The 12977-nt window shown below is 36.7% G+C and overlaps 1 protein-coding gene across 6 annotated transcripts in view; it reads right to left on the reverse strand.

Moving 5' to 3' along the window:
• DCAF6 (DDB1 and CUL4 associated factor 6) overlaps nt 1-12977 on the reverse strand; it is a 77791-nt gene that overhangs the window by 41721 nt on the left and 23093 nt on the right. For all 6 annotated transcript variants that reach the window (XM_048293585.1, XM_048293584.1, XM_048293588.1 and 3 more), the window contains exons 4-10: nt 10870-11055; nt 7188-7301; nt 5980-6115; nt 3998-4212; nt 2089-2182; nt 658-777; nt 182-427 (exon numbers count right to left, since the gene is read on the reverse strand). In XM_048293585.1, coding sequence (XP_048149542.1) covers nt 182-427; nt 658-777; nt 2089-2182; nt 3998-4212; nt 5980-6115; nt 7188-7301; nt 10870-11055 — 1111 coding nt within the window. The remainder of the gene's footprint in view (nt 1-181; nt 428-657; nt 778-2088; nt 2183-3997; nt 4213-5979; nt 6116-7187; nt 7302-10869; nt 11056-12977) is intronic.

Consider the following 12977-nt stretch of genomic DNA (forward strand, 5'->3'; position numbering starts at 1 on the left):
ACTCTTTCTTTAAATCACACCTGCAACCACTTGGTAACTATAAAACTTAAGTCTCATTAAGGATGTGCAGGGAAGAAAGCAGATGGAGATCAATTACCCAAAATATCCTAAAAGAGAATTGTTTCTTATTGAAATTGTTTCCTATTTTTCATAAACAATGACAAGATGGATTTCTTCTCACCAGAGTGATGCAGCACAGGCTGAGTTGAGGCCCCTAAAGAAGGCCTTTGTTCGTTATCAGGAGAGGACAGTAATGAAGTTGAAGGGGGACTTTCTGTCGAAGATGATGTTGAAGGAGCTTGAGCTGACATGGTAGAAGAGGAAGATGATGGAAGCTGTTCAGAACCATCTACTTCCATTGCAGTTTCTGATTCTCTACTAGGTGCCATGTTATTAGTAGCAGGAGCATCTGTCCGATTAGTCCCACCTTTGATTAAAAATAAAACAAAAAAGCGAGAAAAAGAGCTCAAAAATAAACTTACTCTGCCTCTAAAGATCCCTTTCCACTACCATTCCTATGGCAAACACATGTGCTCAGTTCTCCAGTGCACTAAAATTTTGTCTATACCTAGGAAAGGCTGATATTCAAAGCCTGCACATCCACTATAAACACACAATTTCTGTTTCAATCTGTATTGTTGAAAAGAAGGGAGTCACCTCTGGACCGTGATCTTCCTCGTCCTCGATTGCTCTGTGCAACTTCACTGGCTTCTTCAAACCACCTTGACAGCATGTCTGACATCCTCTGCATCAGAGAGACATTGGGACTCTGCTCCCCTGTAGAATAAGTAATGCTGAAGTTTTATCTACAAGTTTACCAGAGTACCTTTCACCCCTCATTTCTTCCAGGAATGGAGACCACCCCTCACCCCCTTCTCCCACAGGAAACAGCTCCCTTCCACCTGATCCCAATGCTCCTGTCTATCCTCAATTCCACACTACAGGTCTCTGACCCTCTGCTGGCATCCCTCATTCCCCTCCCATATCTCAAGCAGAGGAGCTCTGACCTTAAAACACAAAAAATGAAATTGCAACAGCCAAAGAAAACAGCCAAAAGGTGGTTAATGATGCCATAGGAAATATTATCAATAGGTTCAAAAAAAGGATTACAGAAGTTCACAGGCAATAGAACCACATGCAGATTGTAAAGGAACAGATGGGATAATAACCTCCAGTGTTTCTAATCCAGTAATTCCAAATACTGGAGGAGCAACAAAGAGAGACTAAGGTAAGAGGACAGGCTCATGTTCTCTCCCTAAACAGCATCTCCTACTGCCTGTGTCAAGTACAGAATCCCAGACAGTTCTATTCTAGTTTGGGGAAGCAGGAAAATGAGAACACCAGCACAGAAAATCTGGAAAGGGAAACTGTAGGCAGAAAAGTGAGGAAGATTTAAGGGAACTAGAATCAAATACTTGGAACCCCACAGCTTGTCAGATTTAAACAGAAACACATTATTAGATGAAAATTAAGATGAGTGACAAAAAATGCTCTGCTCTGCTTTGGTATCCCATTTTTTGATACCTAAGCATAGCTTTGGAAATGCTTTATTTACTAAAATCTCAAGCAACTGAGTAATATATTATAAACATGAAAATATAAGCATAAAAATTAGTCAACTTATGTGACTAAATGACATTATAAAAATGAAAAGTATAATATTAGAATCCTATTGCTCTGAATTCCAGTCCCCTAATGTAACTATTAAAAAGCATTTCATTTGTAATTGTGATTGCATGTGAGGTGTGACTACAAAAAAAAAGAAATAAGTGCTTGTGTTAGTCCCTAAGCAATGACAACGAAAAAGGCTCTCCTTTACTTACATCAGCCTAACTGTAGCAATATAATTGTTCTGGTAAGAATATTTTCAATTTTAGAAGTCATTGTACAATAGCAGTTCTGTGTTAAACTCTAAGAAAACCATCTTAAGGCTTGGCTGATTGTTAAAACAAGAACAATCTGAAGGAAAAATTTTGGGAATACTTCAGAAAAACTGGAAAATAAAACCCAAATCAAACCAATACAGAAAAACCCAACAAAATGCAGCAGCAAGGACAACAACCCCCCTCCAAGTGCAAATGCTTTTACCATCTCTCTCTCTCTCACTCTCAGGCCTTGCTCTTGGCCCAGTATCTGACCAATCCCCTCTGAGCCGCAGACGTTTAACGGGAGGCTGACGTAACTGGGGGAGAGAAAAAGAGAAAAAAGCATCACACAGCTATTTATGTTCTACAGTAGAGGATTCTAAGTCTAAATATAAATCTCAATTTTCTTAAGTCACCCAAATTCATATCTGTCACCAAAAACCAGAATGTCAGTCTTATGTTCAGATCAACCATGAATAAGCACAACACTTATCAACAAAATGCACGAGTTTAAGCTTCAACAGCCTAAACTACATGACTCCCAGAACTAATGCAGCTTTGATTTTAAACTAACTTCATTATGTTAATTGACTCTTTCTGGAGTGACCAATAATTATTAAGGTTTTCTTGACTTCATCCTGAATTCTGAAGAAATATTCACCTATTCACATTAAAAACTATATGGGAGCTTCAGTTTAATGAAATGTGGACTTGCAATTAAGCAAAAGTTAAAAACAATCAGACATTAACAAAAAAAGAGGAAATTTTATGCAAATAAACTATAGTTTATTTTTTAACCTATTTTCTTTTTCTTTTTTGTAATTTTTTTTCCTTCTTCTGCAGCAGGAAGTATAAAGCAATCACTAAATAGGTGGTGTTACTTTCAGCAACTTCAAGAGAAACAGGGAGTGCTCTGCTCATTTAGAAAGGCAGGTCAGAGTTTGAAATCAAGTGTATTGGCTGGATATTTCTGGCCTTAAAAACAAAAAAAAAAGCCAAACAAAAAAAAAACAACCAAAAACTTGTGCTGACAATTTTAAACTAAATGCAAAGGCCCTGTGGTACAAGCATATCAAAGTTTTAACTTTCATGACTCTACCAGCAGATTTAGGAAGAAGTCTTTACATTTCTTCTGCTCTATACAACTTTAAGCCAGGCTGAAATAAAAATAACAAAGCAACAATGTTTTTAGGGATAAAAACAAGGACAAAGAGTAAGCATTTAAAAGAAGAATCATGCTGTATTGCTGACTAAGAAAACGCATCACACAAAATGTGTTGGAAAATGTATAAAAATGGCTCCAAACAGATTCTAAGAAAAAGAAGGAAGGAAACGTCAACATCACACTTCTCATAGCAAAGAGGAAAGATAAATCATCATCATCACATTGATCCTGCAGGTGAGGACAGCAGGATGCTGACAACTCGTCGTGACTTCCCTTGTGGCCTCAGACTAAAGATAAGGAACTCAAGATACAGAGTTTGTGAAAGGGTGAGCAAAACACCAGAAAAAAAAGCAGTGGATGGTTGGAGGAGTGCAGGGAGAGACAGAAACAACTTCACTGTAGTTAAAAGCACTTTTTAATATTGATCAGAAAATTAAGACTGGAAGGGTCAGCACCATTGTAAGTGAGCTGATAATAAACAGCTGCTTGAGTTTTGAAAATTTTAATACTGCTCACTAACAGTGGCTCACCTCCTTGATCTAAACACCTCGTACTCCCTCATATCTGCCATGAAATGACAACTTTTACCAAGGAGTGTTAATATTTGATTTCAAGGAATATGCTTCTGATGGCATGAAAAATAACAGAACATACACCTCAATTACAGGAGTGACCTACCACCCTTGCTGGTGTTATAACCCAAAATTCAGGCAGATGCCTTCTCATCTCTAAGAGAGGGAAACCAGACAAGAAAGAAAACTAGAGTGACAAAACACTGTAAATAAATACATACCTAAATAAGTATGTATTAAAAATACACCATTTTTGTGACAATCTACTTATCACACCTCAGTCTATGACCAGCCACATTCTTTTGAGATTAAAGGGAAACACAACTGATGGTATTTCTTGTGCTCTGCAAGTTAAAAAACATAAAACATGAAAGGAAGGCATTTTAATCACTTGCCTCTTCCCTTCTCTCTTCAGCAGAAGGGACTTTAAGTTCTCGTGCTGTGTCATCCTTGGGATCAAACAAGTAAATGTAATCTGAGGAGTAGCTCACAAGGATCTCTTGGCCATCTTCACTGTAACACAGGGATGTTACCCTGCAGGATTTGTTGTTGAGATGAGGAGGGACAAAACGTGCCACCATTCCAACAGTGCCCCTGCCAGCATAATTCCCTTTATTTAAAAAAATAAATAAATAAAAGTGTGAGGGGAGAGAGGAGAAAGAAAAAAATTACACATTTACTATTGCAAATTTTCAACAGCTTCAATAAACCCCTTATTTAGCATCCAACAAAAGATAACCAGGGAAAAGCTACATATCCTGTAGTTTCTGCAGTAATTTTGATCTGGGGAATGACATATCAGATTTTACAGTCTTTATTATGCACACTACAAAAAATAGAAGATGAAAACGCACACACAAATACATAAATGTCTCACGTACCCACCACATGGTGTTGTATGGATCCTGTCAAATGTAGTACAAATGGAAATTTTAGAACCAAAAAACACAAAACAATAATGCAAATCTGTATCTACACACAAATTAGCAAGGAACTCAGTACATGAAACTTCAAAAATTTAGGGAATAGGCCTCTTTTCTACCTAATTTTTTTAAAAAACCTAATTTTTCTTCCAAGACATAATAATACTGTCACATTGAAACTGAAGACCTATACACTACATTGGACTTACCATGCCTTCCCGATCACTCATCTCCAATCCAAACACTAAAACAATCTTAAATTCTAGAATTACAAGTTTGTGGGCAGATAAAAGGTACCTATAAGAAGCTCTAACACTGAAAAAACCAGACTCTTCCAAAACCTCCTAATTTGACATATAACTGTTTCCTACATGGCAGAAATGATTAAATGAAAATCAAGTTTGCTCACTGGACACAGAATACTTGACCTCTTAAAAAAACCAAAAAAAAAAACTCCACACAAACCCAAACATGCAACAGAACACTACATCAATATTTTTTAAAAATCAGTCTTCAGAATCTTGATTTTGCTCTCCAGGCCAAATTCACCTTATTCTTGTACTGTACAAGAGCACACACAGAGGACATTTCTGTCAGCCCCCAGAATCTGTTCCCAGGCACTTCTCACAGAATTTTGCTGACCAGTGTGATGAAAGGGAGAGCTCCTACAGAATGTTAGCCTGATGGGAGGGATATTTTTATGTTTAGTGATCTTTCCTGTTCTCTTTCTCCTCCACCACAATCATTAACAGGAAAATGCTGCACAAAATGACAGATTTTCTGCCACTGGTTATTGACATGAATGTCACATCTGTATTATTAATTCCTATGTGTCCAAACAAACACTGAGCATACATTAGAACCAAGAGCTAAGTTAGAATGATATAACACATTTTTGTGCACCTGAATTTTTAAAATAAAATCCTTAGGTAAGCATCTGAAGCATGCCAGCTTTCACCTGAGGAATTTGCAGCTTTTCAGTGAAACTGTGTTAGATACAGCAATAACTGCTGCAAAGGCAGGCACAGTGCAGGATATTACAGAGTTCATAAGATCTCCTCACATAAGAAGCATCAAGTTCCAGCATAACAGAGTACCAGACAAGAACTTAATTAAAATACAGGTGGACCACTGGAGGCTGCAATCTCCAGCTTTTTGGAATCCTGGAATCACACGTTTCAAGACAAAATAAGAGACACTACAAAAGGTCTTTTTCTGCATTCAGTACACAATGCATTCTAAGATGCATGAAGAGATTAGGTTTACTTCCTTGAAGATTTCTGCATTAGCAAATATTAGAGTGAAATGACTCTATTATCACAAACCATAGTTCCCAGAGAAGAAAGCTACACTTCTGCAGTGTTAACTTGAGTCATTCACCATCTGTTTTGAAAATAACCTGAATTTGGCACTGCCAATGGGTAGAAATGCTCACTGCAGAGTGTGGCTCCTACCTGTTGCCCTTGTGCCGAGCATTCTCCTGTCATAGATCCTCACTGAGCTGTCAGAACAGCCCACAGCCAGATAGTAGGGGATGGGTGGACAGATAGCGACAGAGGTGGCAGCACGACGACAGTTTATTAAAATATCCTGCAACACACAAAAATGCAGCATTGAAATAACAGCTCTGAACATTTGAAGTATAATTCTTTTTTTTTGTTTTGTCTTGGTTTTTTGTTTGTTTCAGGACACAGGCCCCTCCCTTAGTCAAGGAGATTTTGAGAAAACAGGTCTGGCCCTGTGAAGATTGATCATAAATGTGTTATCAGGAAAGCCACTGCACAGAAGGAAAACTATCAGAGAAACAAAACTGGCACCAGAACAGCTAAAAAAGAAACCAAAACAAAACAAAACCACAGGAACAACATTTAAAAATATATAAGCTAAAAATTACAGATTTATAAACTACCTTGCACCTTGGATTTTCTTATGGAAATACAGTAACTGTGGAGGGAGAAAAGTACTAAATATGCAGAAACATATTAATTTTAATTTATTAATTAACAAATTAATTAAAGGATCGGAGTAGGTTCCATCTACAGGCAGATAACTGGATAGAAGGGAAAAAATGAAAGAAACCCCTAGAACTGGTAAATGTGTACAAGGCTGAACAAAATTAATCAAGACTAGCAATACATACTTCGAGAGTTTTGTTCCAATTCAGTATCAAAATTGTTTCTAAAATTCAAACACAGTGGACAGCACCACCACCTTACCTTCTAGGGTCATACCAGTGATATAATTTATTACCAAATCTTTTCTTACAGAGGGACAAAGGATGCTCAAGAACACAAGGCTGCAGATGATTCTCAAGGCTCATTTTTTGCCTCCAGTTTTGCACTCTACATTATTCGTGTAAACCAGACTAAGAGATTCAATTTCAACAGACATATCTTTTTTACCATATCTGAAGCCTCACACAAAAGCTTATAAAATAAGAGAGATATTAAAATTAAAGAAGAAAAATTTAAAAAGACTCCCGAAGCTTTTACTGTTTCTTGGGAAAAATGTCATCTCAATCAACAACCCTAAAATCTATTATTTCTAAAAGTTTTACCAGAACTCATATCCTGTGTTTGTGTCATGCACAGCTCTACATTCAGGATATCTTTATCAAAAGATTGTTTTTAAAGTCATCTTTATGAAAAGGTTTTGTTCTTACATCTTTACAATCTTCCTTTGTGCAACTTGTTTTGATGCGAGTATCAAACCATCTCACGGTGCCATCCTCACCACAAGAGAGGAAAGTGTAGGGATCATTTGGTACTGTCATAATCTGCTCCAAAGAAAGAAAAAATAAGATTATTAATACCTCCAGAAATAGCACTAATTTAAAAGTAAAAGCATCAATATTTTGAGCAGCACTAAGACAATTAGGACTCAAGTCAAGCTTTTCAGTGAAGTAATAAGAAAAATTGAAAAACTGATGATGCTTCTTCATTTTCAAGAAAAGGTTTGAAGTCAAAGGAAACTTTTAAATGTCAAAGATTAAATATCCATAGGTCAAGGCTTACAGTTGTTTCTGTTATCTTTTAATACACAACATTCATTTACTGCAATCACTTTTCAGATAACTTATCAGTTTGCTGCAGTAATTCAACAAAAGCTCAGTTTACTCTCTATCAAGTAATAGGAGACAATTACAAACAAAATCCTCAGAAGTCTGAATGCCTTGAAAATACTAAATGGCTTTTAATCCGATTGGGCCATCCCTTTACTTTCTAGGTAGTTCCCTGCAGCAAGTCTGCATTAAAGGCTGTTACCAACCTACCTCCTCACTGCAATTTTTTTTTAAGAGAGCACCATATTGAACCATTTTCCTAAGCTCAGCCCTTCTCCACCTAGGGATGACTGATGGAGTCTCACATGAATGGCTTCACTCAAAGCCTCCTCAAGACAAAATAAAAAGGCAAGTGACCATAATGTTAAATATGACCTGAATTCCACAGGTCAATGAATACACAGGAAATGCCAGGTTTTTTACACTCTGTCTCTTAAAACAGAAAACAGAGAATATTGCGGCAGTATTTTTCTCTTCCTACACTCCTGCTACTATTTCAGTAGAAATTTATAAAGCAACGAAAATGGTTAATAGTGTTATACATTCATTGCACACAGAGCATCAGTGATTCTTTAACATTTTTAAATGTAATGATTTATCCCCCCCCACTTCCCAAAACTCTTAATAAAAGTAACCTATGGATATCTGCAAATCTCTCTACCTGAAGTGGGGTTAGTGAGGTAATAGCTGAAGGATTCAGCCTCTCCTGTAATGCTCAGCACAATAACTGAAACAATGCTTGCTGTGCCAAATAAGAAGTTTAATTTGCAGAACAAAGCCAAGGTTTGAATACCAGTAGAACAATAAACTTCTGAGCTATGACCACTAGTCCTCAATATATCAGTGTAACATACTGAAAAGGCTTATTTTCACTACACATTTCATTAAAATTAACTTTATTTGCGTAGTTATAAAAACCAGCAATTGTCCTTCAATCCACTAAATTCTTCCAGCATTTAGCAGAGCTTTCAGTGAAAACATTTTGCTCCAACAATGTTGCTGAATGTGGCAAGCTCTTATTTCTAGTAGCTGTACTTTATTTCTGTTCACACTGATGCTATTTCCCCCTATACATGTAATACAAGCTGCACATGGCAACTTTTATGCTTGGTGCTTACAAACATCCTAAGTACTTTATAAGCACTAAACCAGAGAAATGGAGAAGTGCAAGCTCCGATAATTGAGTCAATATTACTACATTTAAGTTCAACAAGTACACATTATAGATATAAAATTGGTTTTTTACTAACTAAAAACTTGTTTGCTACTTAACTTTAGAAGTGTATAGCTATATGATCATTTTACTATACTTAAAACAGGAAAGTAAGAGGTGTCCATAAAAGTACAACGTCTGAAATGCAATTCACATGAACGGCAATAAAGAAAAGCATTTGGCTGAGTAAAAATAAACTTGTCATGGCCTTGTACAAACAATAAACTCTTCAGAAACATGTCTCAAGAACTTCTCCCTCTGCTTATTCTATTCTCACTCAGAACTAAAAACAATTGTACAATTATCTCACAGTTTACAACAATCGACACCAATTTCCACATTCTTCTGCTTCATGTTTTTGCAACATCTTGAACTGGCACAAACTCCAAGAACTGTATAAATTCAAACCACATTCAAATTTAGAATTGGTACCTCAGGGGCAGCTTTTAGCTTTTGTTATTTAGAAAACCCAGTGAGTCAAAGTTCTATATTTAACATGACGATGTGGTTACATACAGCTGGGCAGTAACATCACAATATTTGGAAATTCTCTCCCCACTCCAGGAACCTCTCAACGACAAAGTTGGGTTATGTCAGAAGCTGAAGCTGTGTCTCAGCCATTTGCTTAAACCCCCTGCTATTTGCTCTATTATATTTTCAAAAAAGGGTGTTATGCCACAAAACTCATGAATTTTATGTTCAAATATCGGGTTTAAGACACAGCAACAGCATTTCTTTCCTTCGTAAAAAGTATCTCCCAAAATGTACTATAAACACATCTTTTTGTAGAGAGCTCAAATTTAGGTATGTTAAACCTCAGTGCAAAACAGGATAAGAAAAATAACTTCAAAGAGACGGAGTTATTACAACAGTCAATGTCATATAGAGGTCTTGATATTCCTTCCATTAATTGTGTTTTAAAGCAGCATAAACAATCAAAACTGTATCACACTCCTGTAATTCAAAACAACAATAATGCCCTCTCAACATTATTGCTGAATAAAAATCATCCCAAATAAGACCATTTTGACTGTGCAACGTAGCAGGCAAATGTAATTGGTGTAATTACAGCCATAACACTTTTACTATGTGAAGAAAAATTAGCTCTGGCAGTACCTCAGTCACTTCCTTTTTTCACACATTCCAGTTCTTTTTATGAGAAGTTTTTAAAGATTTTGTTCACTAAAATGCAAAGAAAGATATCTAAAAGCTTGCTATGAATTCTGAGCTGAATAGTTAAAAAAGCAATGGATTTGGGGTTTTTTTCCTGTGTGCGTACTGTGCTGGTGTTAAAAAACCCCAACAAAACAGTGAAAGAAACAGGAATATTTATAACCTAAGAAAAAAATTGCAGTATTTTTTCTATTTTAAGCACAGTAAGTTTTGCAAGCAGCAGCTTTTGCTGCCATTTAAAAGAAGCAGCTAGAACAATAAATCTTATTATTTTCCTGACTTTAGTAACACTTTGCTTCCTCACTTGCCTAATTTGTATGAACAAAACTTCCAAGGGAGGACTGAAAACACTGTTGCTAAATTTACACCTAAAGAGTTAACTAGAATACACAATAGAAAAATTATCTACAACTGTAAACACATTTTTCAGATTAAGTTGTTCACACATGCTGAAATAAGCATTTCTTAGAAGGATTTGATTTGTGAAAAAGGCATGAAACTGCTGAAAAGTTCAGAGAAGGGGGAAGAGGCAGGGGGAAAAGAATAAAAATAAAAATGCAAAACAGCCACTGCCCCCACCCCCAACCTACGTCAGGAAGAAATTCACAGCACAATTTAAATCTGTTTTGCTCTGCAGAACATTCATTCTGAAGGTGAATTAATATTTCCAAAATGGTCTTAACAGCACCACTTTTTGGAAAGTTCTCAATTTAATTTAGCACATTTCTCTCTTCAAGCCTACTTCAGGAGGGAAAAAAACCTACTCAAAGACAGAAGAAAAGTTCTGTAATTCTCACTGAAACAAAGTTTTCAGCAGTCTGGTTAAAATCTTGGGCAACAATACAACAAAATATGTATTTTACCCATCTCAAAAATAAGATGTATTTTGTGAGGTACCTCGTAGGTAGTCCCATAGTGGCAGGTGTACTGGCATTGCCTGTTGGTCTCTGCATCCTGTTCAACATTCGTGTAGAAAATGACTCCATCTCCAGAACAAGAAACAATCTGTTTGTCATTGGTGCATGGTAAGAACTTTGCACTGAAAATATTGGCCCTGTGTCCTGAGCGAATTGTTGTGAGAACCTAAAGAACAAAGAAAAAGGGAGGCTGCATCAGGTCAATGTTTTCCAAGCAGATAAAGAATGGGGAAATAACTCAGACTGTGAAATAGAGCCTATGCACAGGCTGCCAGGGACCCACAGTTCAATACAACAGAACAGAGAAGCTGCCTTTACACCAAATTTCTTTTAAGAAGAAAGTGGTTCTACAAGAGAGAATTGCTCAGGCACTTGCACGAAGTAGTCTGCAAAATACAAGGGCTGGAATGCAGCTGCCACCTTTTGTTTTTGCAACGCTGGTTACACATCACATCAGGTTTCTCCAAGTGAAACATTAGTCAGGGTGATGGTGCAACCACCCACCATGTCAGTGAGGAGAGACTTAGAAGATCTGGAATATTTTAAGGCAAGAAGAACAAGGCACTGTAATCCAAGCCGTCTTTATAGACTTTAAAAATTGATGTTACTCTTAAATTCACTCTGGACAGGAGGACTGAAGTTTATAAGGAAGGATGTTTTGGAACTAGCCAAAAATAAATAAACACTTAAGAACTTGATTACAGGGCAATAAACCAAGACTTGACTTAGTCTCTCATTCATCTCCAGTAAAGCAGAGAAACATAGGATTTACTTCACCATCACAGCTGATTTTAAAGACTTTGTGGTGACCCTTTATCCTTCCTCACATACTTATTAGTCTACCAAAACTGAAAAAACCTCCACATGCTTTCCTGTGAACAAGTGAAAATTATATTCTTATTTCCCCCATCTGCAGCACTTAAATCTGAATTTTCACCACTTCCATTAGACAAAAAATACCAAGTTGTTTAAAGCGCTATTTCACACCTTTTAAATAATTCCCACTAAAAAAGTTTAACAGTGTATCTGCATATTCTGAAAGGTACACAATATTGATAGCTGAAGTCTATTTTTGCTACTCTACCTAGCTCATAACAGAAAATATGGTGATAAGGGTATTGGGTAAGATGACAGAATTACAGCACAGTTCTGATACAAATTTTCTCCCTTTTCCTGTATTGATTTTCTTACTCAAGCCAGAGAAAATAAGCTAACACAATTGTAACACTCATAAAAAATCACATTTCTAGTACCTTTCAGGAATAACACTGATTATTGAGTCTTCTTGCTGGTACCTGCTATTTTATAATTGCATTTGCATGTACTGGAGGAAAAATAATTTAAAAATAATCTTCTGCTCTGCTGTTACAAAAAATAAATAACCCAGCTAACTGAAAAAAAAAAAAAAAGAAAAAAAAAAGAAAACAAGACACCTGCCCTATTCCTCATTCGGCTTAAGTAAAGGAGTAGTACACAACAGGGGGGGAAAATTGTCCCATGAAAGCATAAAGCTAAAATTGCAGCACCTTTTAAAATACTGCAATATTTTAATGTAAAACTGATAATAAGTAACTATCCCACAGTGGCATATTCAAATGAACTCTGCCCAATAAATAACACTGAACATCCTTTATTTGTGTAAAAAATTCTTACTCTGCATGTCTCTCCACCAACACTCACTTTGGAATATATCCATCATCTACTTCACAGCTGTCTTGGATACCGCTTTTCCAGCAGAACTCCCAGTGCCAGAGAAGCCCTATCTAGTGACACTGATCTGAACTTTGTCAGTAATTGAAACGAAGAGACGAAATTTGGAAGCTATGGCTTATTTGGGGAGGTGACCAAAAGGGCCTTACCTATAGGTACAGGCAACACTCCAAATCACTACCATTTTCCCACCACAACCCTTCAGGAAAGCCAAGTATTGCTTTCTACTCAAACTCTCTTCCACCATACTAACCATACATTTTGTTTCTCCTACACATTTAATTTTTGAGCATGTCCATAGGGTTTAATTGTCAGCCTCTGAGAGGGCACAGCTGAGAGCATCTGTTCTACCAAACTAACAGCAGTTCCTTCAAGAGA

Source organism: Corvus hawaiiensis, chromosome 2 (assembly GCF_020740725.1).
Source record: "Corvus hawaiiensis isolate bCorHaw1 chromosome 2, bCorHaw1.pri.cur, whole genome shotgun sequence".
Classification (NCBI taxonomy): Eukaryota; Metazoa; Chordata; class Aves; order Passeriformes; family Corvidae; genus Corvus; species Corvus hawaiiensis.